Genomic DNA, 27,782 nt, shown 5'->3' with positions numbered 1-27,782 from the left:
TACTGGCCGGCGCGGGCCCACACTCCCATTGTACAGGCAGGTAAACTGAGTCACGTGTGCGAGCAGCACAGGCTGCCCTCGGTCACACCCTAAGCCCGGGCCTCGGCAGAGCCTCAGCCGGCACCTCGATTCCCCAGTCCTGGCCAGGACTCTATGCCCAGCATGGTGCCTCCAGCATACACACTCACACACACACGCTCACACGTGTGTGACACGGATACACACACGCAGACATGAATTCACACGCACATGCGTGATGTGAATGTGCACTTGTACCATACTCACACGTATGTGCACAGAGATGTGTACACGCATGTGCGTTGCACGGGTGTGCGCAAGCACACAGGGACACACACACACACACACACGGCCCCTCGTGGTATTCCGAGCGGGTGTGAGCGGCCTGTAGGTTTGTGAGGCGGCGGTGGATTCCAGCGGCAGGGCCGAGAGCAGGCAGGCAGGGAGAGCAGGGCCGAACCCAGGGCCTCCGCGCTCCCTGCCCCTCACAGACTCCCAGGCTCTGGGTCCGGGGCAGTGGCTCTGCCCCGCCGCTCACTCTGAGGCCACACGACCCACTGCACCCAGCCTCGTCCATGGTCTCCCCACCCTGAGTCTCCCCCCATCCCACAGACACCCCCCAACTCCAAGCCTGCTGGCTTCCCGGTGTCTCACTTCTGCCTGAAGACGAGAGAATTGCCACTAGAAGTTTCCTTGACTGATTCTGTCCAGCAGCAGACCAGGCCACGTGGCGTTCTGTCTGACACAGTCCTACTTCAGAGCTAACCGCCATCCCCTCCCTCCCACCGCCCCCCCCCCCCCCCGCCCCGCAGCTACTGAGAGGGGAAGTTACTCCCGATTCCTCCTCGGTCAACACGGACATGGAGCCGTAACGGTCTGGCAGTCGGTGTGATGAGAACAACCCTGAGATATCGCCTGTCTTTCCCTCGCAAGCAGAACTTTGTTTCGCATCACCACATAAGTCACTTTGGAGATAATGTGACGGCCCTCCCTCTCTCCGTAAATCATCCGGTGACCTTTGTGATGGGGACGGATCTGCGACAACCCCCCCCTCCCTGCTCAGAGCCTGGGGAGGGAGACTCTGTTCCTCCCACCCTGTGCCAGCAGCCCCCTTCCCCGCCCCCCCCCCCCCAGTCCGTTGCAGGCCGCCGGGCAGGCAGACCCAGGCTCCGCTTCCAACATCCCATAGAATTTGGGGGGCCGTTCTGCCCACCCCCAAACTGGACCTCCATAGCCCCATCTCTAAAGTGAAATCAGTGAGACGGCCAATCCAAACACACACAAAGGCATCCTTCAGGGGGTCCCGTCCAGGGCGAAGGGCATGCTGGGGATGGGGCTCTGTCTTCAGGAAGGACTACCCTCTCCCCCTACCCCCCACCCCCCGCTCCTTGAGTACCACTCTGCCACAGTGCCCGGCCCGCCCCCCCCCCCCAGCATCCTTTATACCCTGGGATGTCAGCAGCAGTGTTTGGGGGAGGGTGGGGAGAGGGACAGACAAGTTCAAAATTATATTATTATTTGCAAAAAAAAAAAAAATCCATTTTTCCCCTCAGCATGTCTGCCCTTATTGACTGCCTCGCTTTTCAATCAGCGCCGAGTCATTACCGTATTTCAAAAAGCACAGAAGCTACCCTCTTAATCTAAGTGCATGAATACAAATGTGCTATCCGGTTCTAATCTCTCTCTCTCTCTCTCCCTCCCGCCCTCCCTCCTCCTCCCTCCTTCCTTCTCCCTCCTATCCCCCTTCTCTCTTGGTCTCAAGTCTCTGTTTCTTTCCCCTCTTCTTCCTCACTCTCTGGCTCTCTGTGTAAGGGCCTGGCCCTGCCTGTTCCTCCCTACTTCATGCTCTTCCCTGGGGACTGGGACATTGCCTTCCTTTAACTCAGTCGCAGAGCTGGCGCGAACCACACCCTGCACGGGAAAGTAGTTCAAGTTCACTGGCACACAGGTGAGCGCGCACCCTGTTTACCTGTAATTCTCTGTCTGCATCCCTGGTCTATTTCCTGCATCGCATCGAGTGTACAGGTCTTCACAGGGTTCCATTACTTTACACACCGGTTTGCACACTTGTCTTTTTTTGTTGTTTTTTCTGACATCTCCTCCCCAAACCAAACACAACCTCTCTCCGGCTGGAGGCAGGGTGCTGGGGTCCCCCAGGAGGCCCTTGTGGTGTGTGCGGTGGTGGAGGGCGGGTGTGGAGGCCGCAGGGGCGGGATGGGTGCACTGCGAGGCCGCCCATGTGGGCCCCAACTTCACACCTGGGCGGCTGGCTGTGGGAGAGAGCCCCCCAGAAGCCAGCGGAAGCCAGGCAGCCCCTGGCAAACGGGGGGGATGAGTTGGAGATGGCCGCTGGCGGCCGCGGCCCCCCACCTCGGGGCGTCCGCCTCCCGGCCCCATCAGGGAAACTTGGTCCCTCCCCGTGGAACGGGGTCCCCCCTCTCAGCAGAGTCTCCAGCCGCGATCCCGACTCCTTCGGCTTTCGTTACTTTTGGGGTAGGGTTTCCATTTTTGCCGAGGCCGGCCTCAGACTACAACCCCCGCCCGCGTGTGGCCTGTGGCCTCCCAGGCAGCCAGAGCGAGGAGCACGGCCCGCCACGCCCCGCCCCGGCCCACCCCGCCCCACCCCGCCCCGCCACGCGTGCTGGGGTGGGCTCCCGGGACGCCCCTCCCACGTGCTCTCACCACGCCCCGCCCCACGCGCTCTCACCATGCCCCTCCCCACGTGCTCTCACGACGCCCCGCCCCGCGCGCTCTCACCACGCCCCTCCCCACGTGCTCTCACGACGCCCCGCCCCGCGCGCTCTCACCATGCCCCGCCCCACGCGCTCTCACCACGCCACGCCCCGCGAGCTGGGGTGGGCTTTCACGACGCCCCGCCCCACACGCTCTCACCACGCCCCGCCCCACGCGCTCTCACCACGCCCCGCCCCACGCGCTCTCACCACGCCCCTCCCCACGTGCTTCACGACGCCCCGCCCCATGCGCTCTCACCATGCCCCTCCCCACGCGCTCTCACCACGCCCCGCCCCACGCGCTCTCACCATGCCCCTCCCCACGTGCTCTCACCACGCCCCGCCCCACGCGTTCTCACGACGCCCCGCCCCACGCGCTCTCACCACGCCCCGCCCCACGCGCTCTCACCACGCCCCGCCCCACGCACTCTCAGTCCGCCCCGCCCCGCGTGCTCTCACCACGCCCCGCCCCACGCGCTCTCACCACGCCCCGCCCCACGCGCTCTCACCATGCCCCGCCCCACACGCTCTCACCACGCCCCGCCCCACGCGCTCTCACCACGCCCCGCCCCACGCACTCTCAGTCCGCCCCGCCCCGCGCGCTCTCACCACGCCCCGCCCCGCGCGCTCTCACCACGCCCCGCCCCACGCGCTCTCACCACGCCCCGCCCCGCGCGCTCTCAGTCCGCCCCGCCCCACACGCTCTCACCACGCCCCGCCCCGCGCGCTCTCACCACGCCCCGCCCCGCGCGCTCTCACCACGCCCCGCCCCGCGCGCTCTCAGTCCGCCCCGCCCCTCGTGCTGGGGTGGGCTCTCCGGAACGCTTTTGCCTGAGCTGCCCTTGATCTGATCTCTTCCTCCCGCGCAGCAGGGTGGCAGGCGCCAGTCACTCTCTGCCCGCCACATGCAGCGACTTTTAGGAGGAGCTGCTTCGTTCTCCAGGGGGCCTAACGGCTGGGGTGGCAGGGCTTGCGTGGGGAGGGGGGCGGGTTGGGGATTTCAGAGACCCAGGGCCAGGCCCCTCTGAATGCCCCTCTCCCGGCCCAGGCCCTCCCTGTTGTGTCTGCACAGGGTCGTTCCACAGGAGGGGTACTTTCCATTGTCACCTCTGCCCTCCGGCCCACCTGGCTCCAGGATAGCCCAACCACGGGCTCTGCACGGCGGAAGCAGCAGCCTCTCCCTCCCACCCTGCCCGTGGCCAAGTCGTGTGCACTGTGGGCAGACAGGACCCCCCCCACCCACACCCATCTCGGACACCCTGTCCTCGCCTCCCCGACTTCCCTGCAGGGTTGCGGTACAACTGAGGACCTTTCCAGGCCCAAGGACCAGTTGTCCACAGCCATTCCTTGGCTCTGTCACTCAGCAGCTGGTGGTAATTGTGCTGTGCCTCAGTTTCCCTGTCTGTAAGATGAGGACATCCCGGCCAGGGCCTGATTAGGGTCTACTGAGCACTGGGGACAGAAGTTTGGTCCCTGCCCCTCGTTGGGGTCAGTGTGTGGTCAGTTGCTATCCCCTTCCCCCACACCCTAGGCCTGGGCCACACTGGGGTTCTCCATGCTGACCACGCCTCCCCCAGCCAGGCATCAGGACTCAAGAGTAGTGCCCGGTCCTGAAGCCTGTCACAGCCAGCCCCGTGCCTCCGCCAGGCAGCCCTCCTGCAGCTTCTCAGGAGCAGATTCCCTCCCAGTAACCCCTTCACCCCTCTGCTTGCCCCTAGCCCGCCGCCACCATCCTTCCCTTCCTTCTGCGGTGCCTCTCTCTGCTTTTCCATCCGTCACGGGTGCCGACGGGCCTTACACCCCTTGTGTCACCCCCAGAGGGGGTGAGGTCAGACAGAGGGGCCTGGAATCCCCAGGCAAGAGTCGCTTCCTAGCATGGTGAGCTGGGCAGCCCGCTTCCCCTCCCCCAAGCCTCAGTTTACCTTCTGTAAAATGAGAAATTAGTTATGATCATGACCTCCCGGCCACAGAGAAGATTAGAGGAGGACTAACTAGCTTAAAGTGCCGGGCTCACAATGAGCTCTCAGCCAGTGTGATAGCTTTAGACTAAGGTCATGTGATTCTTGCTCTTTGGGTAGGAAAGAGGCCCCCCCCCCTTGTACAGATGGGGAAACCAAGTCCAGGGATCCACTACCGAGTCTGAGGTGGAGGAGACTCACAGCGAGACACCACAGCCTCCGTTTCCCCAGGGTTCTCTTGGTCCCGCCCCTGCCCTGCCCTGCCCTGCTCCAGGGCCCCCTGTTCTTGGGCAGCTCTGCCTGTGTGAACCGCCACCTCCGGAACCCCAGCCTCCTGCCTGCTCCTACACCCAGGCACGGGCGGCCACATATCACCGGTAATTAAGGGAGAGTTTACCTTCTGCTCTGCCGGAGCCACTAAATCCTGCTCCCCGCGGTGGAGAGCATAAAGCATGGTGCTGACCTTGCACTTGTCGAGGTTTAGTGATGGGCCTACCCTGCCCCGTCCTGCCCTGCTCTGCCAGGGCTCTCGTGCAGCTCTGGGAGCAGGGGGGACCGTCCTGCAGACCCCTGCTGGGCAGTTCTCAGGGGTGGGTGGATGGGCTCCGGCTGGGCCCAGGAAGGCACCGCGGGCTGGCGATGAGGAGCTGATCGGCTCTGGAGCCAGGCCTACCTATCTGGGTTGGGAAAGAAACCCTGCCATTCACAAGCTGGGTGACCTTAAGCGAGTTCTTTCACCTCTCTGAGCCTCAGTTTCCTCATCTGTTAATGAGGAATTATTAGTATTCTCATTTATGAGTGGGAGTGAGAGACAGGTCCTCCTCCTAAGGGTTGTGAGGGGGAAATGTAAAGCGCTGCTTCAAATGCTTGGGACGCTGTCTGCTCCCTGGGTCCTGAAATTCTCCCTGGTTGTCCTCTATGACGACAGAACCAGCCGGGCGCCGGTGGCTCACGCTTGTCATCCTAGCGGCTCGGGGGTCTGAGAGCTGAGGATCATGGTTTGAAGCCAGCTTGGGTAGGAAAGGCCATGAGAGTCTCGTCTGCAGTTAACTAGCAAAAAGGAAAAAAAAAAAAAAAAAAAAAGAAGAAAACCCCAAACTGGTAGTGGTGCCATGGCCTGAGCAGGTGGGTGCTAGACGTGAGGGGAAAAGCTCAGGGATGGCACCCAGGCCCTGAATTCAAGCCCCAGCAGACAAGCTCCTGAGGAACCCAGCCCCCCTCCTCCAAAGGCACAAGCAGGAGAGGCTGAGAAATGAGTTTGGGGGGTGGGGACGAGGGGAGGGGTCTCTATGTGCTTCCCCTGAGACGCTGACCCAGAAGGGATTCGTCCTCCATACCCCCCCACCCCCTCCAACGTGGCCTGGGAGGCCTCACCTCCATCTCCAGTGTGGGGGCCTCAAGTCCCCACAGAGGCAGAGTGGAAATCAGATTACCCACGCCCAAGCTGTCCCCGTTCACCAGCAGACTCGGATTCCTCATCTTGTAAAATGGGGTTCCCCTGGCCTGCTGACTTCTGGGCTGCTGGGAGCCCCCATCCCGGGTGCTGCCAGGATGTCTTGTTCCTTCGGTGTGGAGAGGAGCCCGGGTGTCCTGGGGGCCGTGTCCTCCAGGCCACACGGCAGCCCTGGGTCTCGAACCTCTGTCTTCCTGCCTCGTCTTACGCGGTGGGGACGTCAGGGGCCCGGGCTCCCAGGAGATCTGAGCCCCCACCTCAGCCCGCTCACTGCTGGGGGACGCTGAGCCAGTCCCTTGGCCTCTCTGAGCAGCCTGTAGCTTCCTCCCTTGTGCCCTGGATTTGTGTGAAGTAGGCAGGAGAGACAGCCAAAGGGGCAGACGGGCCGGTGGTCAAGGGCGCTCCGCCTTGGTGCGGCTGTGTTCACAGCAGGGAGGAGAGGGAGGATTCTAGAAACAGTCCAGGAGGCGGGCAGCAGGTTCACAGCTTTGGGGCTGAAGCTGGGAAGTGGCCGTCCTTGCTAGGTGATCTGGTGAGCTTCGAGTGCTCCTTGGAGCCCCAAACCCATCTGTCTGGCCTCTGCCCTGGCGCTCAGCTGGCGCCCTGGGCGGCTGGGGGGCCCGTGGGCAGGCGGGCAGGCATGGGGTCCCTCCTCCAGATGACAGGGTCTGCCCCCCAGCTGGGTTGTGTCCACCTTGGAGGGCGCTGGCCTCTCCCACCCGAGTCCTGTGGGCTGCAGCTGCCCATTCCTCTGTCTCCTCAGAAGCAGTGGCTGGCCGGCAGTAGCCGGGGGGAGGCCACAGGGGGCTAAGTGAGGCCAGGCGGCCCCGCTGCCCTCTCAGGGAAGAGCCTCCGTCCAGTCCTGGGTTGTCCACGTCCGTCCCTTCTGCCCAGTGGCTCCCATGCCCTGGGCGTCCTTCCAGTCCAGCTGTGGAGCTGACCATCAGGACTCCTGTGGTCTCACCCGTCTTCTCTCTGCCCTGGTCACAATACGCGTGTCCGGGCTGCAACCTGCCATCTTGTTTCCTATGGCAGCCAGAGGTTCCAGCTGGGGAAACTGAGGCAAGGAGAGGGACAGAAGGCCCTGTCCCTTAGGCGGTGCTGGGAGAGAGGTGACCCCCACAGTACTCAGCCAGTGGAGGGCTGGGGGAGGGATCCCCAGGCACTGGGGATTAAAATTGCCGATAATCAGACGGACACCCGATCTCGCGAGACCGCCATTCACGTCTCACTTTTGCTGGGCTTCTGGAGCCGAGGGCCCCCCCCCCCCCAGAGTGCCCAGGGGTGAGCCTTCCCTTCAGGAGCCCCTCAAACAGTGAGCTAGGGAGGGCCCCAGGACCCCACGTGACATTCACACCATGCCCCGACAGGGGAGACGCAGCCCCCACTTAGCAGACAGGGAAACTGAGGCCCAGAGGGACGAGAGAACCTGTCCAGGGCCACATCCCAGTTCCAGACGGCGGCGGGGCGCTTCTGTCTGCGGCTGGGCAGCCGCGCCCTCCCCCACCCAGCCTGCACTTCCCTGCGTGCTGGGTTTGCTGGCGGCGCCGTGGCGACATGGTGACGGCGGTGGGGGAACCGGCCTCAGAGGGCGGGGACTGTGGTGAGGACACTGTCCTGAGAGCCTGGAGTGGCAGAGACCCGCAGACCCCAGCTGCCATGAGTACTGCTCCTCACAGAACTGGGGGGAAAGGTCGGGATGCCCCACGCCCCCCCCCACCCCTCCTCCCATCGTCTCAGGAAGTGAAATCTAACCGAATGGAATTGAGGGCTGAGCAGCGCCCTCCTAATTTTGAAGGTGGGGTTCATCTGAATGTCCGGCGCCCACAGGGGCAGGAAGGGGGGATGGTGCTGGGCCTGCCTGGGGGTTCCCTGGGCCCTCAGACTCCGGGGGCTCCTGGAGTGGGAAGCAGAGGCTGGGGTTCTACCTCCTCTACCTCTCCTGGCCCCCTACACCCTGGGGTTCTCTGTAGCTCTGGCCTGGTGGGCTGCTGCCTGTCCTCTGTCTCCCTGGCTCCCAGGAGTCTGCAGCTGCGGCCATTGCCTGGGGCCAGTTAATGTGATTAGTCCAAGCCCAGCAGGTGGCTCAGCGGCTCTGGCTCCAGAAGAGGAAGGAGCTGATCATGTTCCACTCAGCAGGCCTCCTGGGGTGCAGGCCGCCCCAGCTCTGAGTCTCCTTCCAGTGCCAGGGCTCCCCCCACCCCCAAGCCTCTCCGAGGCCGCTGTCCACGGCTAGGCCTGCCCCCAGGACCACCGTATGTGCCATTGGGGGTGGGGAAGGGTCTGCGGGGGTGGGGGGCGCCCACCCTTCCGCTGCCCTGCCCAGGCTCCTGGAAAGGGGGTGCACCAGACACGCTGGCATCCCCCAGCGACTGAGTCTCAGGGCCTCCACTTTGCTGGGGCCTGCAGAAGAGCAGCAGGGACAGGAGGTGCTCGATACCCCAAATATTCAGTCTTGGACATCTGTTCCTTTTTTTTTTTTTTTTTGGCCAGTCCTGGGCCTTGGACTCCGGGCCTGAGCACTGTCCCTGGCTTCTTCCCGCTCAAGGCTAGCACTCTGCCGCTTGAGCCACAGCGCCGCTTCTGGCCGTTTTCTGTATATGTGGTGCTGGGGAATCGAACCTAGGGCCTCGTGTATCCGAGGCAGGCACTCTTGCCACTAGGCTATATCCCCAGCCCTATCTGTTCCTTTTTGTAAGAGGAGCACTGGGTGGAGAGTCCAGCTCTAGAAAGCTCAGCCCCAAGGCTTCCCCAGCGCTATTTCTTTGAATAGGAAAACACCAGAAACTGGTTGAGGGGAGGCAGGGGGCTCCTGTGATCTCACAGTGCCAAGTCACAGAGCCTGGGAGTGACAAGCCAGGGCAGAGGCGTCTGGACACCTTACACAAGCACTCAGCCTGGAACCGCAGCACTTGGGAGGCCGAAGGAGGAAGATGGGCAGCTCTAGGCCAGGCTGGAGCTACGTAGCAAGACCCTTGCTCAAAGCAACCCTCAGTGGGGGCTGGGAATGTGGCCTAGTGGTAGAGTGCTTGCCTAGCACGCATGAAGCCCTGGGTTCTAGGCCAGGCTGAGGCTATGTAGCAAGACCCTTGCTCAAAACAACCCTGAGTAAGTACTTGTATGAACATGACACAGATACGCATAGAGCATCGAGGCAGACGAGAGAACCCTGAGATATAGCTGACAAAATAAATCTACACATAAATCTGCAGTGAGGTGATTTCCAACACGGATGCCCAGAAAAGCCTGTGGGGGAGCCAGTCCATGCCACAAATAACTCTGGGACCAACTTGAATATGCACACGCAAAAGATGAAGTTGGACCACCCTCCCTCATACCTTACACCCTGTAAATGTAAGAGCTAAAATGACAAAGATTTGTAGTCAGAGCCTCCTTAAATATCACACTGAAAGCCCAAGAGGTCACCGGGTGTGGTGGCTCACACCTTTAATCCCAGCTACTCTGGAGGTAGACGCAGGAGGATCACAGTTTGAGGCAAAGTGAACCTGAGACCCTACGGAGAAAATAAAAGCAAAAGGACTGGGGGCACGGTTCAAGTGGTAGAGCACTTTCCCACCAAGCTAGAGACCCAGTACTACCAAAAAAAAAAAAAAAAAGGAAACCAAGCCAAGTGCTAAAAGAAAAACCGGATGAAGTAGACGTCCTTGAAATTGAAGCCTACATTTCTTCAAAGGACACCAGGAAGAAGGGGAAAAGATATGGATAAAATATGCAAATCAGATATCTGACAAGGGACTCGCAAGTAGATTAGATAAAGAACTCTTTCAGCTCAGTAATAAAAAGACTCATCACCCGATTGGAAAGGAAAAAAAAAAAAAAGAAAAGATCTGGAGCAGCATTTCTCCAAAGATGATTTCCAGATGGTTGGGGAGTGCTGAAAGAATGCTTCGGGGAATTGCAAATCAAGCCGCAGAGAGCCATCACTCAGCCTCCGTTCCCAGGCCTAGAGCATCGAGACAGAGAAGATCAAGTGTTGGCAAGGCCTTCTAAGAAGCTCCGTGCCCTCCTCTGCCACGGGGGGAGGGGGGCGGTGTGTGAAAAGGCTGGCAGCCACGGTGAAGAACGGCACGGCAGCTCCTCAAAAGGTTACACACGGGGTTCCTTCCCCCAGCTTGAACCAGAGGGTGCACACTGAGGTAGGTCCAACGCCAGGAGAGTTGAAACCACCTGCTCACACCAAGACTTGCGAGCTTTTACTCATAACAGTTACAAGGGGAGGCCAACCCCCATGCCATTCTACTGACGGAGGAGAAACGTGTGGCAGATCCATTCGGTGGAATACTATTCAGCATTGAAAAAGGAAAGGTGTATGGACAGGTGTCACGTGGACATGCTACAACAAACCTCCACCTAATTGAAAGATGACGAAAGCCAAAATAAAACAAAATGCAACGTCCTTTCCACAGAAGGTCCAGACAAGGTCAATCCACAGGATCAGACGGGCGAGCCGGCTGGTCGGAGCTGGGGTGGGGGGGGGACAGCCTCCGTTGGAGAATGGAGAACGGTGTCACCTGACTTACATTCCAGTCTCAGTAAGAGAGCGGGAGAAGGAACACCCCGCACAATAAATAACAACCCAGCAGAAGGTACCGAAACCCAAAGGCCGGCGCTGTGACGCGAACTGCGCTTTAGGAAACGGTCCTTTGGCGTGGAGCGGTGACAGCTTGGCTGCGAGTGTGGGCGGCGCTGGTGGGGTCTAGCTTCCAGAAGTCTCCTTCACCTACTGGCCTCACTTGGAAGCCCTGGGAAAAGGGGGGTGAGGGGAAATGCAGCCATGTATCAACACTGGTCAGCACCCATGCGTCTCCCGGGCCCGCCCCCACGTCTGTGAGTCCGGGCGCCCCTCTTCTGCGGTAGCTTACAGACAGCAGCTAGGCTGCGGGCGGGTCCTGGCTGCCGTCCGAATCAGGTATCCGACAAGGGACTTGCAAGTAGATTAGATCAACTCGCCGGCCAGGCGGGCTCTGGGTCTGTCTGCGCAGCAGGGTGCGGTGGGTCTCCCGCCTTTCAGAGCTGAACCCTTCTGCTAGCTCTGTCAACTACTTGATCATTTCCGGATTCTATCAGTTAGCCCCCCGCCCCCGCCCCGTGACCGAGTCTCTGTCCTTCTCTCAGCCACGTCTGCCTGGCAGGTGCTGTAGCCAGTGAGTTCTGGGGCTACTGTGCAAGCCGCGCTGCTGTAGTCAGCGCCTCAACGCCCCCACCGCTGCTGCCCTCGGTGAATGAGGGGAGCCACTAGCTCTGGGACAAAGGCACTCCCCTTCTCTCCCCCACCCCCCACCCCTCAGGCCCTGAGCAAACCCTCCCTCCCTGGGCTTCATCATCAGTGAGTCGAAGGGACAGTTTGGTCATCACTTCATATCTGCAGGGGCTGGTTTCAGGACCGCCCTTGAGCCTGAAACTCCCAGCTGTTCGAGTCTCCCGCGTCCATGATGTGGCATTCGCAATGAGTCGATGGACACACGCTCATAACCCCTTAAGCCATCTCTGGATGACTTGCCATGGCGAATACAACATAAACGCCACATTCACACATGCTTGTCATTCTGTCTTGCTCAGGGAAGAAGGTCTGGGAAATGTCCCTTCATTCAGTGCAGAAGGAATTTAAAAAAAAATACTCTCATTGCAGAGGTTCAGAATCTGCAAGGACCCCTGACCCGTGGGGCTAGGGGGAGGGTCTGGGGGTCAGCTTGCTGAGAAAGGCCCCTGGGGTGACAGCATAGGCCGGGTTAGCTCTCTGCCTGCTCTCCTCACACCCGCCTTCTTCTCCAGACTCATGGCCCCGGGCACACAGGCTCCGGGGAGGAGGCAGAGCAGATGGAGTCGGGCTGTGTCTACCACCCCACGAAGGGCCTCGGGATTCCAGGGAGCCAGGGTACAGGTTGGGGGGGGGTCTAGAATGTTCCCTCCTCGGTGTGACTTAGGCTCCTTGGAGTCTGAATAGCAAGGTCAAAACCAGAGCAAGCTGGGCACCAGCCAAATGGCCTGTAGCCAAATCAGGAAGCTGAGATCTGAGGAGCACGGTTCAAAGCCAGTCCCAGCAGGAAAGCCCATGAGACTCTTATCTCCAATTAACCACCCAAAAGCCAGAAAGAAAGATGTGGTAGAGCACTATTCTCGAGTGAAAAAGCTCAGGGACAGTGCCCAGGCCCCAGAATCAGCACACACGCGTGCGCTTGTGCACACACACACACACACACACACACACACACGAGACAGAGACTGTGCCCAAGAGCAGCTGGTTTAGGTAGTAGAAACCAAAACAAAATGGCCCCCGTCAGGTGTGGTGAGATGTGGTGGCGAACACCTGTGATCCTGTTACGGGGTCCTGGGAGGGGGAGATTCCACGTCCCCCCAAGAGTCCACCACTCAGACACAGTCTCAAGCAAAAAGATGGGCTTATTGGGGGAAGCAAAAAGCAAACTGCCCGGCCGGGGACGCAGCACAGACTCGGGAGCTGAAACTACGCCCCTGAAAAGCGGGCTGACCGGCCAGGGACACAGTGCAGACTGGAAGCTGCCACGGTGACCCCGAGCAGTCCTCAAATTGGGGCTTATAAAGGTAAAAGCGTAGCACAGGTGCAGGGGCTGGACGCAGGGGGTGGAGCAAGCAACATTAACAAGCAAGCGCGGCACAGATGTAGGAGGTTGACGCAGGGGGTAGAGCACGCAACAAACAAGCTGAGCAAGCCATTTACAGAAGCAGAATTTTGGGGTCAGGTTGACCTAATCTACTACCCCCAACATTTCCTGCCATGTTTCCCTAACCAAGATGGAGTCAGCTCTGCTCCCTACAACAATCCCAGCTATGCAGGAGGTAGAGGTGAGAGGACTGGTCTTTGAGGCCAGTCTGGGCAAGCCTGCTTTAAGCCTCGTGACTACCCTAGGCGGCATCTCAGGCCCAGAAAGGATAATGAACTCGAGACACGGACCCCAAGCAGTAAGTCCTGAACTTACATGCTAAAGGCACAGGACATCTGCCAGCGGCAGGGATGAGGCGGGGTGGGCCTGGGGGAGGAAGGAGGAACCCACCTGTGTGGGGCGGAAGGCACAGGTGCGGAGGGAGACGGCCATTGCTGTCAAGATACAGGTGCGTACAGTACACACCGGGGCTTTGAGAACCGCGCTGAGATCTGCACCTGGGATCCTCAAAGCGGGCACTGTCCCCGGACGGGCCACATCAGCCTCCCTGAGGACTGGAAAGAAGCCAGGGGCCCTGACCCGGCCCATGCACTCTGGCCCCGCCCACACCACCTGGCTCCACCCCGGCCCCGCCCACGTGATCTGGCTCCATCCCAGCCCCGCCCCTGCACTCTGGCCACTCCCATACAACCTGGCTCCACCTATTCCCCCTCCTGCACAACCTGACCCCACCCAGGTACCCTGGCCCCACCCACACAATCTGGCTCCATCCAGGCCCCACCCTTACCAGACCACTCAGGGCACCAGGCCGTCTATGCTGCCACATGGCAGTCTCAGCATCCTGGGAAACCCACTGCACCCTCTGAGCTGCTTCTTAAATGGAGTCCCAGCAGCTGTGCTCCCGGCCCCCCCGGCCCCCCCCTGATGGCTGTCACCTCCCCCTCCCCCAGTCTCCTGATCCTCAGACAGACATAGAAAGAGAAGACCCAGCACCTCCACATCAGCAGGGAAGGGACTCCCTAGGCTTGCTGTGCAACCAGCTAGGCCCCCATGAGGCCTCTCCATGCCTCAGTTTCCCCAGCAAGCAGACGAGGCCAGCCGGAAGGGACGCAAATCCTACATTGCATGAAGTCACACACGGAGAGTAAGCTGCTCAGGGAGCCGGGTGGGTCTGATGGAGGCGGAGATTTCCGCAGACTGGCCCGGCTTATGGGCACTACAGAGGAAAGATTCTGTCCAAGGGTTTTCTCCCCCAGTGCTGATGATTGAACCCAGGGCCTGGCATGTGCTAGGCAAGTGCTGTGCCACTGAGCTACGTCCTTACCCTTATGGACAGGAATCTTGGCCTATTGAAAGTCCATTCCTGCTGGGCGCCAGTGGCTCCCGGCTGGGCTGTAGTCCTTACTCGGGAGGCTGCGAGCTGAGGATCGGGTTTGAAGCCAGCCCAGGTGGGAAAGTCTGTGAGGCTTTTATCTCCAATAGAACCACCAAAAAGGCTGGAGGTGGAGCTATGGTTCAAGTGGTAGAACACCAGCCTTGAGCAAAAAAGTTAAGCAAGCATGCACATCTCTGAGCTCAAGCCCCAGAACTGGAGCACGTGTGCGCACACACTTAAGTTCATGCTGGTTCCCTGGTGTTTAGTAGGTACAGACTGACTAGAAGCAGGGGGCGGTCCCACCTGGCCACGCCCCCGATGACATCACCACTGCCTGGTTATGCAGACTGAAGGTGGGGGAGTTGCACTTGGCCACGCCCAAGATGATGTCATCACCCTCCCACTGGGAAGCTGGACCCTCCCTTCCCCACCCCCAGGGCCACCATAGCGGCAGGATCAATGTCCCCTGGGGGTCTGTTTTCCACAAGGCTTCCGTTTCCTCAGGTCAGGGCTTTGTGCTCTCCTCGATCGATCGCCAGGGTCCAGCACGCTTTGTTGCTTTGGTAAATATTATTTGATAAGAAAATCAGAAAACACAGAGAGGGGGCAGAGGCCAAGTGGTCCTGCAGCAAAGGCATTCAGGAAGGCTTGACTTGCCCAGCCATCAACCAGCTGGACACAGAGTACTGTCACACCCATGTTCCAGGGGCATGCATATGCAGGGACCCTCGGGAGCCCAACACCCAGCCCAGCTCATTTCTAACTCATCACCCGGGACCTCCAACACCCCTGAAGGGCCAGGAGCACGGGAGGTGACAGCTCTTCTCCCCAGAGCAGGTACACATCGCAGCTGCAATGCTGGAGGGGGTGCCCTGGGCTGCCCCCACTCCACGGGGACACGCCACCACATTGGGTCCGGGCCCCTGCTGACACGGCCCGTGGAAGCTGCCCCACGGCTCCTGGTACGGGGCTGTGCCTCCCTCCCCAGCCCTTGTGGGGTCTCGGGGCCTTGAGGTGGGTAGTCCATGAAGGACGCATTAGACCAGTGTCCCCAACGCAAGGGCTGCTTCCCGAGGGAGACCTCTCATTCCTGCTAATCAGTGCACCGGGCCTGTGGGCATCATGGACGAGGCCAAGCCTCCGGAGCCCGCACAACTCGGGGCTCCAGGGCTGGAGGAGGAGGGGCCCTAAGACAAGACCCTTGGGGCCAGGGCGCCCTGTGCTGCCACTTGGATCCATGTCCCACCCAGACAGGAGCAGGCATTGGACTGGTGGTGGGAGGGCAGCCCCTCTGTGCACTTGTTTGTGTGTAAACACACACACACACACACACACTCATACCCACCCCCCCCCGGCCTGGGACGCTGAGCCAGGGGCTCTGCACTCACCCATGACATTGAGGAAGATGTTGCCTGAGGCCAGGACCACCTTCTCCCTGGTGGCACGGTCGTAGATGCCCACGTGACACTCGTAGGGACCATTGTCTGAGATCCGGACCTCCGGCAGCCTGTGGGGAGGCAGAGGGCGGGATGAGGTGGGCATCGTGTTAGTCCGGAGGAGGCAGGCTCCCGGGAACCAACTCCATGCCCGCTGGACACGGTTCCGCGAGCCCAATGCTGCGGCCCGCACACCCTGTGCACCGGGGCGGGAAAGAAGGGAGCGTGTACAGAGCTCCAGCCGCACGCAGGCCCTGCGCATGACACTGCAGGCCACGGATGTGGTCTCAGGGGCTCCTGGAGCAGTAGCTGCTGTCAGGCTGAAGGCCTGGCCTGCTCACGGGCACCATGCGCATATTCCAGTGCACCCCCCCCCCCCATGGCTGCCGTCCACGAAGAGATGGATGATGGTTCCCATTTCCTAAGCAGGGAAACGGAGGCACGAGAGGATTGTAACGGCCCTCCACTCACAGGGCTTGTAAGAGGCAGGGAGGGAGTTTGAATTCCTGCCTCCTTCACACTGCCATGCTGTCATTCTCTACCCAGTCCTGGGGACTCCGGAAAGAAACGCAGTGCGATTCCTGCACGCCAGCGTCCTCCAGGTTGGTGAGCAAGGAGGAGGGAGGCTAATTGGCACTCCCAGAGTTGCACTGTGAAGAGGAAGCTTGTGGGAGCCGGGATTGGGGCATATGGCTCTGTCTCTGGGGTCCTCAGACCCGCCCCCCTCCCTCTAAAAAGCCAGAGTGAACATGCTGGTGGTCTCCATAGCAATGTCTCACCTCTGTCTTTATCACAGCCCAGACACAGCCGTAAGGTCCAAACCAATGGGCATGGCTGCGCTGGAATAAAACCTCAATGATGGCCGTCGAATTTAAATCCGGGGTGATTGTCATGGGCCAGGAAATATATCCTGGTTCCCCCTCGGTCCTCCAGACATTTAAAAATGTTGGAAACATTCTCACTTCACACACCGTAGGAAAGACAGGCGACGGGCTGGATGTGCCCCATCGGCTATAGTTTGTGGATTCCCCATTCCAGATCTTTCTACGGGCCGTACAGAGTCAGAGAGTGCATCTTTCCCCATGGGGATGTGGACACGGGGACCGCTCCCTCCCGCCTTCTATGCTGAAGAGATCCGAGTTCTAATTCTGATGTTACCGTTTGTAGCCCATGGGACTCTGGGGAGGTAGTGCTGGGTCTCTGTCTCATCTAAAAAACAAAATAGAGGTGGCAGCCAAGACGGAATGCAGGGACCATGCCCAGGACTAGCGGGGATCCAGCACTCCTGCCAAGCCAGATCTGGGCGCTGTCAAGGGGCCGGTGGGAGCCTCAGCCTGTGGGCTGGGGAAACCTGAGTGGCCCAGCAAGTCCCAGCCCACGCTGGTGCCGTCTTGGGGGGACTGTGTTCAGGAGTTCTCATGTCAGAGCAAAGCCTACATTTATTGGCCTGGGCAATGCCACCCTATGGTTCCGTCCCACCTCATACCCCCTTCTACCTCCCCTCCCCCGCCCCCCACCCCAATCCCTGGGGAAATTTACTCGGTTTCCCTCTTCCATCCGTTTCCGCTGAGCAGTTTCACGTGAGACTCTGTGCTGGGTCCCGGGTCCTTTTTTCACGTGACTCACTGCCCCTCACTTCCCCCCCACTCCCCACCCCGGCTTGCCACCCGCCGCCACTGGGCTCCCAGCCTCCTCTCAACCCTGCTGTCACAGTGGCTTCTTCGCCAGCCCTCCCTTCAGCCCCACCCCGCTTGCACATTAGCATAAACAACTCCCTCATTTGCATAGACTACACAGAGGTTGACATCTGGTCTACCTACTGTCACCAGGGCTGAAGAACAGAGCAGCTTTCCAAGGCCTGGTAGAGAAGATGTCACCCACCTCCACTCAGCTCAGAAGAAGGCTGGTGACAGCCAAGAACAGCGTCTCCCCGCCCCCCCTCCCGCCCCACGCTCACGCTCACACCCTCTCCCGGGGAGCCATTTCCTTTGTTTGGAACCCAGCTTGATTGGAAAAGTAATGTCCTTGGTCGACACCTGAGTGACTGTCACCTGGAGTGACAGGTTTAGGAGACACAGGTGTCTGTCACAGAGACGACGCGTGTACCTGTGTGTGTGTGCGCGCGTGCGTGCGTGTCTTTCCTGGGAGGCGGGGTACAGAGGGCAGGTATGAAAACAGGCTCAGGGGACACACGTAGCTAGCAGTCTCCCGGGTGATGTCACAGGAGAATAGTGACATGGCTGCCACACAGGTGTGTGTGTGCATACCCGGCTGGCAGGCGCAGGTGTGCGAAGGTGACATCAACACAGTGACACGTTGAGGAATCACTGCTCCAATGACACGCTCGGCTGACAGAAACATAAGCAGTGTGCTCGGGTGATGTGCGGGTGACAGGCACAGGTGGCGTCAGCAATGGCTCAAGGGACACCTGGATTGGCGCAGCCCGCCACCCGGGGGAGGGGGGGGTCCCCACAATCAGATCAGATCACTGTTCCTCCTACCCAACTCCCCATCTTGGCCAAGCCACCCACGCCGCCGCCACCTCCTTGACACACGCGTGGTCCCACACGCAGCCGCAGCCCCGAGGGGGTGCTGAATTCTGGCCCCCTAGATCGTGCTCCCCACTGTCACCGCTGCCCCCTCACCTGGCTCACAGCTGGTGCTTCTTCCTGCCTGCCCCCACCCCTCTCCAGGAGCTATTCTCCAGGAACAATCCAGATCTTTTCAAATGCAAATGAGTGAATGAATTCCAAACCCCCACCCCGCCCCCCAGGCTTCTGTCTGCTCTTCACGTGAATCCCAGTATCCCCTTGGCAGCCACGGGAGCCCAGACCTGTGGCTCCTACCTCCTGTGCAGCCATACTCCACGTCTCCTCCTCCGGGCCAAGATCTTGCTTTAGTAAGACACCAATGTTTTAAACCTTTACGTTGCTTGAGATCATCTTAGAATTAGGGGAAAGTAGCGCCTGCTCTCTCCTTTCATGACCGTTTTGTGCAGTCTAGGCTAGCTCAACCCCAGCTCAACCCCACCCCAAGCCACCTCCCAGCCTCGCCTCCCGCCAATGCCACCAGGGAACAGCTTTGGCCAGGACAGCCCACCTCTTCCCAGTGCCTGCTCAGACCCCGGGACTCTGTCTCCACTGTGGGCTCCCCAAGTGGACAAAGCCACCTGACACCCCCCCCCCCCCCGCCCCCAGGCGGAGGCATTGATCCTCGCGCTGGCAGCAGGGACGGAGGAGGAGACTGGGGGAAGAGACTGCCTCTCATCAGCAATGGACGGCGATCAATAAACTATTAATAACTGTAAAGGTTTCTGCAGAGATCGCTGTAATACAGTTTAGCGGCTGGAGTTTGCCAACAGCAGCAGTGGCCCTGGAGGGCGAGTAATTGTGTTTTCGAAAGCTGAAGAGCTGGGCAGGTCGGCTGGGCTCCCCCTGCTGCCTCGAAGGCCTCTCAGGTGCGGCAGGGCAAAGGCTGGGCACTGCGGCTTCCACGGCGGGCCATCCTGACTCCTGACCTGCCAGTCTTTAGACCTATTGTGCGCTGCACCCGAGGCGGAGTCTTGGTGGCGAGTTTGGGCTTGAGTACATACAAAAATATTCAGGATGGGTTCCCGCCCTCATCCAACCAACACCCATGCCCAGGCTGTTGGTCCTGTCTGAAATGTCCTTTTCTCTATCCCCAGAACAAACCTCTGGCCCTCTTTCTAACCCTGGGTGTTTAGTGTAATCATTAAAAGTGCAGATCTGAAGGCTGTTTGATCAGTAAGTGTCCCCAGCTCAGTCCCGGTCTTGCTTTGTGCACTCATCCAGGTACTGGTGGCTCACGCCTGTCATCCCAGCTACTCAGGAGGCTGAGGTCTGAGGACGGAGAAGTGCAAAGCCAGCCAGGGCAGAAAAGTCCATGAGACTCTTATCTCCGGTGAACTACCTGGAAACCAGAAGTGGAGCCGTGGCTCAAAGTGGTAGAGCACTAGCTTTGAGCAGAAAAGCTCAGGGACAGCATCCAGGCCCGGAGTTCAAACCCCACTACCGACCAAAACCAACCAACCAAACAAACAAACAAACAAAACCTGTCATTGTTTACTGACTTGGGGTTTTGTTATCTGTCACAGTCACCTCAGGGAATGAATGGGAAAATTAAAAGCAGTCCTTCAAGCTCAGAGCTGGTGTAGCATCGGCACTCCACTAGGACGCGGTGGGCCCTGCCCCTGCCCCTGCCCTTCCTTGACTGCCCAGCCCTCCACCTCCCTGGCTACACCTGGAACGGATGCCTAGGCCCCGGGAGCCCAAGGAGGCAGCCAGGCCATGCAGAAGGCACTCCACGGGCATCTGTGGTAATGGTGAGGCCCCAAAGACACAGCCCAGATTGGCAGCGGGGAGTCCTCCCGGGCCTCTCTTGATCTTAGCTCTGCAGGCAGCTGGCTTGGGAGACGCATCGCCTAACTGCTCTGAGCCTCCGTTCTCTATCTCGGACGTGAGTGTGGCAACGTCTGTCTCCTGGCGTTACAGCCATGGGGCATGCGCTATTATTTATAGAGATGAATGGAGGGAGGTATTACACTGCTTCCCTCCTCCCCATCTCACGCAGTCCTCCTTACTGCCCAGAGTCACACGCCGTACCATGTACAGCATTATAGAAAGCACACTGTAGAAAAGTGCAGCTGAAGAAAGCACGGGAAGAAGCGGTAACACGGCTGAGATGGCACAGGTGGTACCCGGGTGTAAGCCCCCTCCCTATCCCCCCCCCCCCGAAGTGGGTGTCACAGCCCAGGATGGCTCCCGCCCCTCCCTGGCGCTGCCCTGCCCGCGGGCACTCGCTGGCATCTGTGTTAACCCAGCCCTTCCTGGCTGTGTTTGTCTTCTGAGCCGTGCTGCCTGCCATCTTCCCAGGTACCAAGGCCATACGCTTCCTCCCGATGGGAGAGCCAGGATGGCCTTCTGTTTCCACTCCAGTCTTCTCCTAGCCTCCAGAGAGCCCCTTCCTCCCTCCCTCCCTCCTTTCCTTCCTTCCTTCCTTCCTTCCTTCCTTCCTTCCTTCCTTCCTTCCTTCCTTCCCTCCCTCCCTTTCTTCCTCCCTCCCTCCCTCCCTCCCTCCCTTCCTGTCTTCATCTTTCTCCCAGGAGTCCTGGAGGCTCCGAGTGTTGGCAGCCTGGCAGGGCCAGAGGGAACGGTCGATGGGTGCCCGGCTTCACAATCAAGACATCCAATATTCGACTTTTGCAGAGAAACAAAGCCTAAGCTAATGAGCATGGGAGCCAAGCCTGCCGTGCTGGAGGTACCGGTCCTCTTCTCCTCCTGCATCATTAATTGATTTAAAAGAATTAGACCAGTTATTAAGGACCTAGCACACACCAGGTGTTGTTTTCAGTGTTGAGCATATCATGAGATAAGACAGACCAAACAATATATTTGAATGGCAACACTGGGCAATCCTCTAGCCCGCGGGTCTGCGGGTCTGCATGGGCCCGGGCTTCCTTCTTGGAGGGAGCAGGCTGGACTCAAAGAACAAAGAACGAGTGTGAAAGTGAAGGGTGTGGGAGCAAACTCAGTCTCGTCGCCTCCTGGATGTCTGGACTTCTTGTCTGTCATATTTAGCATTCTGTTTGTAGCTCCGGTGAGGTGCAATTGACAAACTCCAGGCTGTACACACTGGCAGTTTACACATTGCAGGGGGTCCAGCAGATGGAAAGCGTCTCCACAATCAAGATAATGAGGCCGCCATCGCCCCCGAAGCCTCCTCTCCCTTCCTCTATCCACTCCTTCCGTATCCAAGAGCCTGCACAGTCTGTGCTGGTATTCCGTTAGCTTTCTGCTACTGTTGCAAAACACAGGACACAGTCGCCTTATAAGGAGGGAGGGTTTACTTGGGCTCACGGTTCTGAGGTCTCAGCCCAAGGTGGCACAGCACAGCTTTGTGGCTTTGGGGCCTGGAGCAGGGTTGTGCATCACACCTGAAAGTCCGCTCCCACAATCCTCTTCAAAGAGGGCCCCAGTGACTTCAATACCTCCCACGGAGCCCAGGTGCAGGCCAGCCCTTGGCCTGGGGCGTGGACGTGGCCTTTAAGATCCAAAATACCAGCAAGTGATCACAGCCGTGGGAAGTGACGTTGCTCCGGTATTCCAGGTACCAAGCACTGAGCACCATGGCCGTGTGTGTGTGTGTGTGTGTGTGTGTGTGTGTGTGGTTTTCTGCACGAGATCCAATCAAGCAAGGGCACTCAGAACGCCATTCTCTTCCTCCTCCCCCGCAGGGCCCAGGCCGTGTCCGAGTCGGACAGCGGCAGCTCACGCCTGTCATCCTAGGTTCTCGGGCGGCTGAGTTCTGGTTTGAAGGATCGTGGTTTGAAGCCAGCAGGGGCAGGAAAGTCTGCGAGGCTCTTACGTCTAATCAACTGCCTGAAGGAACACCCTGACGTGGAGCTGTGGTTCTAGTGGTAGAGAGCCAGCCTTGATTTAAAAAGAGAAGAAGCTCAGGAGAGCAACCCGGCCCTGAGTTCAAGTTCCAAGATGGACACACACTACGGAGTCGTCCACTCCTTACCTTCCAGGCGTGGCCTTCAGCCCCGGTGCCCGCCTGCTTATTGCCCCACACCGCCCCGCTGCACGGGTACTTTGTTCATTCACCTGCCAACAGGTACTTGGTTTGCAGCCATTGCTGTGGCGGCCGTGTAGACACGGGTGGATGCACCGGAGCACATGTGGATGTGTGTGCATGCACGTGCACGCGTGTAGATGTGTGGGCACGTGATTTCATTTCCCTCCAGTAGTAAGTAAGCACGGAGGAGCAGCGTGGCTGGGGGCGGGGCGGGGGTTGCCCGGCTGTCTCCTGAAGGGACTGCTGCAGGCGACCCTGTGTCTGTCTGTCTGTCTGTCTGTCTGTCCATGCTGCTTAGGGAGCCATGCTCTAAAAGCCCCCCCTCCCCTGTCCCTCCCTCCTTTCCCACGTTCGAAGGCACGGATTGGCAAGCCCTGTTGGAACCGGATATGCCACGGGGAGCCAAGGTCTGCCTGGAGAGATCTGAGGATGTGGGTTCAAAGCCAACCCCAGCAGGAAAGTCACTCTGTGAGACTCTTATCTCCAACGACTCACAGGAAAAAAAAAAAAAAAGGAGCCCAGGGACAGTGCCCAGGCCTAGAGTTCAAACCCCATGATTGGCAACAAACCAACCAACCAACCAAGGTGTGTCTTGGGGGGAGGGCAAAGCCCTGAGATGGATCCCCAGTTCCCAGACATAAAACAAAGCCCAGCCGGCTTGGGGGTGGGCGGGGGGGGGGGCGGTGGGAAGCTATGGATTTCTCTGCAGCTCCTCGGACCCCTTTCTTGGGTAGGGGAGGCCGCCCGGTGCCCGGATACCCCCTTTTCTCCGTGCCATGCTTCAGCTCCACCGGAAGGTCCTCGCTCTTGTTTTCCTTCCTGCCACCATCTTCTAGGCTCCCTCCCCCACCCCTTCATCTGCCTTCCGCAGCCGGCGACCTTGTACTTGACCCCCCAAGACCTTCCTTTTAAGGGGCGGCAGGAGGACCAGGTCTGTCTTGGGAGCTGGGATCTGCCAGGCACCCAGAAAGGAAGCAGGAGGGGCCCGATGGGGGGAGCTGGAAACTGTTGTGTGGCCACGCATCTCTTGCCAAAATTTGGCCATGGAAGAAGGAGACGCGGCCGGGCTCTGCCTGTATCATCTCTATTTAAAAAAAAAAAAAAAAAAGCAGTTTGTAATTCAAACGTCTTCATTTATACACTCCGTGCCTCGTTGCGGGGCGAGCGTTCAGGTAGCAACGGGTCCTCTGAGGCTCTGCTTTTAATGAAGAGACAGAAAGCCTTTCGATTGTCGAAGCATTGTTCTCGTGGAAACGGAGCTGCTGGGGCCGGGAGAGCTCCTTCTCACAAGTAGGTTAAACACACCTCCTGCAATCTTATTAGCACGGAGCCCGCGGCCCCTCGCCCGGCCATGCTGGAGGGGTCTCCAGGGCGAAGTCCTCCAGTTTTACTGCCTTGCGTTCCCCCAAGCTTGGCCTTCTCCCTCCTCCAAACACCTGCTCCCTCCCCAGGTTCGGGGTCGTTGCCCTTTGAAGCTAGGGAAACATCCAGAGACAGGCAGTGCTACCCGGGCCACAGCCGCCAGGCAGAGCTAATAAAAATGGCTGTAAAGTCTCCGGCAGCCCTGGGTACTGTAAGATTGTTTGTTAATAAGACAGAGGAGGTTTGCTGGGTGTGGGCTACCAGGTCCTCCTCCTCCTCCTCCTCCTCCTCCTCCTCCTCCTCCTCCTCCTCCTCCTCCTCCTCCTCCTCCTCCTCCTCCTCCTCCTCCTCCTCCTCCTCCTCCTCCTCCCCCTCCTCCTCCTCTTCCTCCTCCTGTATAATCTGCAGCTGGGAGCTGGGCGTGGCTCAGGTCAGTGTGTTTGGCCCAGCGGCTCAGGTGTGCAGGGGTGGGGCGTGGGAATGGTCTAGGCTAGTCCTGGGATGGGAGAACCCGGGGCGGGGGGGGGGGCGTGGATGAGGGGGGCGCCTGCCGGGTGCCAGCCTCAGCCCGGAGTGTGCCCCGGAATTAGCTGGGTATCTGAGAGGTCTGGGGTGCAGCCTGAGGGCAGCCAATCGGCTTCTAGCTAATGCGTCAGGCAGCGAAAGGCCCGCGAGCCCCGCTTCCCTGCTCTGACCCTCAATCTGTCTTCCCCGTCCAGGATCTCTATACCACAGGGCCGACTTCCCAGCTTAAATAACAGCAGCTAGAGCAATGGAAGCATCGCGCAAGGCCGGGCGCTGGCGGCTCACCCCCCGTAACCCCAGCTGCTCAGGAGGCTGAGATCTGAGGATGGCAACCCAAAGCCAGCTCAGGAAAGGAAGTCCACCCACGAGACTCTTATCTCCCATTAACCAGCAAAAAGGAGCAGGAGGTGGAGGCATGGTTCCAGCGGCAGAGTGCCAGCTTTGAGCGAAAAATCCAAGCAAGCGTGCTAAACCCCGAGTTCAAGCACCAACGGCACGGACCCCATGGCAGGGGCCCGCAGACACGGCTGGACCGCACACCTTACAGCCGGCCACCACCAAGCTGGCCATGCTCTGCCCCCCTGTGGCCTCTGCCACAGACCCTGCCCCCGTGCTGTCCAACTCTGCCTGGGCAGGCTCTCCTGGCCACTGGACATCGCCATACTCAATCCCAGCTGGAAGGGAGACGGGCTCCAGACCCCGCAGGGCAAGGCTGTTTCATCCGACTTGGTGTGGGCCCCTGGGGGACAGAAAGGCCTGAGCCACCCTCCACAATGGTGGGCAGATGGCATCCGCACTGTGGTGGCCACAGGTCCCCGGCCTGGCCTGCCCTGTGCCATGGCGGTGCCCGCGCACACGTCTCTGGACTGCCTGCACCCTCCCACGTGGCGCTGCCCACCCTCCCCCCCCATGTCCCCACGTCCCTGGGCTGCTGGCCTGCAGAGGGACACCAACTCCCAGCAAACAGGGAGAACAATCTAGAATCCAGATCCAACCCCTCTCCTCCTTTAGGCGGAGTCCTGATTTTCTCAAAAGCCACGGGGCCACAAGAGGCGGATACGCAGCTGTCACAAGGCTGTCACGAGGCCACGGAGGCCCGCCTCTGGGGGTCCACGGAGCCTCAATCTTACAGTCAGTTGACTCCCACAGTGTGGGGTGACCGCACTGGGGGTGGCCCACTTGCCCTGGGGTCACACACACACACACACACACACACACACACACACACACACACACACACACACACACACCTAGTTTGGGCACCAGGGGTCCCATGTTCCAGAAAGTCCCCAGCCCAGACAGATCAGGCCAGCTGGTGGCCCTAGATGAGCGGCCGTGGCTGGTCCACAGGCAGCCTGGTGCACAGAGAGGAGAGGCCCAGCCTCCCACCCCCAGGCTCTGGGAAGACGGTGTGGCCATGTTCTCATACCTAGCCACCCATCTTTCGGTCTCTGTCTCCTCTGTCTCTGTCTGTCTCCTCTGTCTCTCTCTCTCTCTCTCTCTCTCTCTCTCTCTCTATATATATATATATATATATATATATATATATTTGCTAAAGACAACTGGCAAAATTCTAATTAACAGGGGAAAAGAGACACATCAAGTTAATGTATAGCTGGGCAAGATGGGGTATCCCTGTAGTCTCAGCTACTCAGGAGGCTCAGGCAGGAAAATGGCCTGAACTCAGAAGTTCAAGGCCAGACTTGGCAAACCAGGGAGATGGGGGGGGGGGGGGGGGAAGGGGATAGAGAGGGAGAGAAAGGAAAAGGGAGAGGGGAGAGGAGAGAGAAAGAAAGGAGAGAGGGAGAGAACGGGCAAGGGAGGGAGAGAGGTGGAGGGAGGAGGGGGAGGAGGGAGGAGGGCTGAGATGATGAATGTGTGCGGGGCATTAGAGGAAGGTGGAAAGATATTCACAGCCCTCCTCTGCAGGGGGGAGGGAGGAAGCGGGACGGGAGGAAGTGAGGAATGCTGGTAATTTTGAGGGCAGTAACTGATTTTTAGGGGAATTGGATGGGCCCAGCGCACACAGCGCTTTGTCAGTGGCTCTGTTTGGGGAGCGCACGGGCCCTGAAGACAGACAGTAGCCGGTGACAGCGTGGGTCCCCGCGGGGTCATCCCTCAGGTTCCCTTCCTGCGTAGGAGTTTAGTTAATGGGACCTCGGGGTGGGGAGCAGAGCGGTTGATTTCCAGCTCGGCAGGTCTGGGCTTCCGCACACAGAGGCCTGGAGCAGAGCCTCGTCCAGCTGCGGCTCAAAGTGGTGGAGCACTTGAGCCTTGAGCAAAAACATTTAGGGAGCGCGCCCAGGCCCCGAGTTCAAGCCCCGGGACCCATAAAACAGACAGACAGACAACAACACCGCAGACTCTCGTCCAGCCCCCGCCCCTTAAGGCCACCGACTGAGAGTCACCAGCTTGCTGGGTGCCACCTCAGTATGGTCTCCTTTGTGTCCTGGCTGGGATTCCCTGGGGAGGGGAGGGGAGTGGGGGGGGGGCAGTGCTGAGGGGGTCACTGTGCTGTCCCCTGCATCCCGCCCTCTTTCCTTCCTCCCAGCAGCCATTGTGCTTCCTCTAGGCCACACCCCTCTTCCCTCACCAAAATGGCTTCCATCAGATGAGTATCTTCTGGGTGCAGAGTACCTGAGAGCTGGCCCCTCCACCCGGGCATAGAACCCTTTGTGAGGGGCAGCTCTGGGCTGCCAGGGCAGGGGAGGAGGGGGAGGCCCTCCCTCCGCGCCCCTCCCACGCGGTGGGAGTGCAGAGGGGCCTTTGGTGGGGAGCAGCAGGGAGCTGAACCCCACCTTTTCCCTCACAATTGTGACCACTTTTTCCTTTTTTTGGTATGGGGGCCTAAGGCTTGAACTCAAGGCCTGGGCGCTGTCCCTGAGTTTCTTTTACTCAAGGCGAGTGCTCTACCACTTGAGCCACACCTCTACTTCCTGCTTTCTTGTTGGCTCGTTGCTTTCTTGCCCTGGCTGGCTTTGAACTGTGAGCCTCAGATCTCAGCCTCTTGAGTAGCTGGGATTACAGGCGTGAGCTGCCGGTGCCTGTCTGTGACAAACTCTGGAGCCATGAGTTCAAAGCTCCCAAGAGGTCACCTTGGAAGACCCCACACTAGATCCCCCCCAACGCACAAGGGGGGCCCCAGAGATGGTTTGTGAATGGGGATCCGAGCTGATTTTATCTTCCCTAAGAGAAGCCACAGAGAGCCTAGATCCAAGAAGTCGGTGACAGGGGAGGGGGGGGCCTGGCTGACAGAAGGTGTGGGGTGGTGACCCCCCCCACCAGGTTCTGGCCTGCTGTCCATCTTAGCCCCTCTGGCTCCGCCCCTCCTCCTCTTGCCCTCTCCTCCCGTGTCAGCCCCTCCCTTGCCCCTGGGCCTGGAGCCCCTGCCCCACGCCCCTCCAGGCCTCCTTCCCTGCCTCAGCTGCTACCATGGAAACCACGTCCTCCTCCAGGCCTGATGTGATTCACTTAGCTTCTCCCCCACCCCATGCTGCTCAACCGGGGTTGCCAGGGTGGGCAAGCTTGCCCAGGGACCAGCGGCTCGGGAGTCCCCTCCCCCCCTTCACCTCAGAAAGACCCCACACAGGGCGCTGTCCAAAGGGAGCATGCCCTCTTCCTACCATGAGCGAGGCCAGAACGAGAAGCCCTGGCCTGCCTCAGT

The 27,782-nt window shown here is 59.5% G+C and overlaps 1 protein-coding gene across 1 annotated transcript in view; it reads right to left on the bottom strand.

The window, feature by feature from the left end:
• Igsf21 (immunoglobin superfamily member 21) overlaps positions 1–27,782 on the bottom strand; it is a 162,287-nt gene that overhangs the window by 15,072 nt on the left and 119,433 nt on the right. The window contains 1 exon segment of the mRNA XM_048349827.1: positions 15,587–15,705. Within this exon segment, the coding sequence (XP_048205784.1) occupies positions 15,587–15,705 (119 nt within the window).

This window comes from Perognathus longimembris, chromosome 7 (genome assembly GCF_023159225.1).
Source record: "Perognathus longimembris pacificus isolate PPM17 chromosome 7, ASM2315922v1, whole genome shotgun sequence".
Classification (NCBI taxonomy): Eukaryota; Metazoa; Chordata; class Mammalia; order Rodentia; family Heteromyidae; genus Perognathus; species Perognathus longimembris.
The sequence above is the reverse complement of the archived record's forward strand: the minus strand, read 5'-3'. Positions and strand labels throughout refer to the sequence as shown.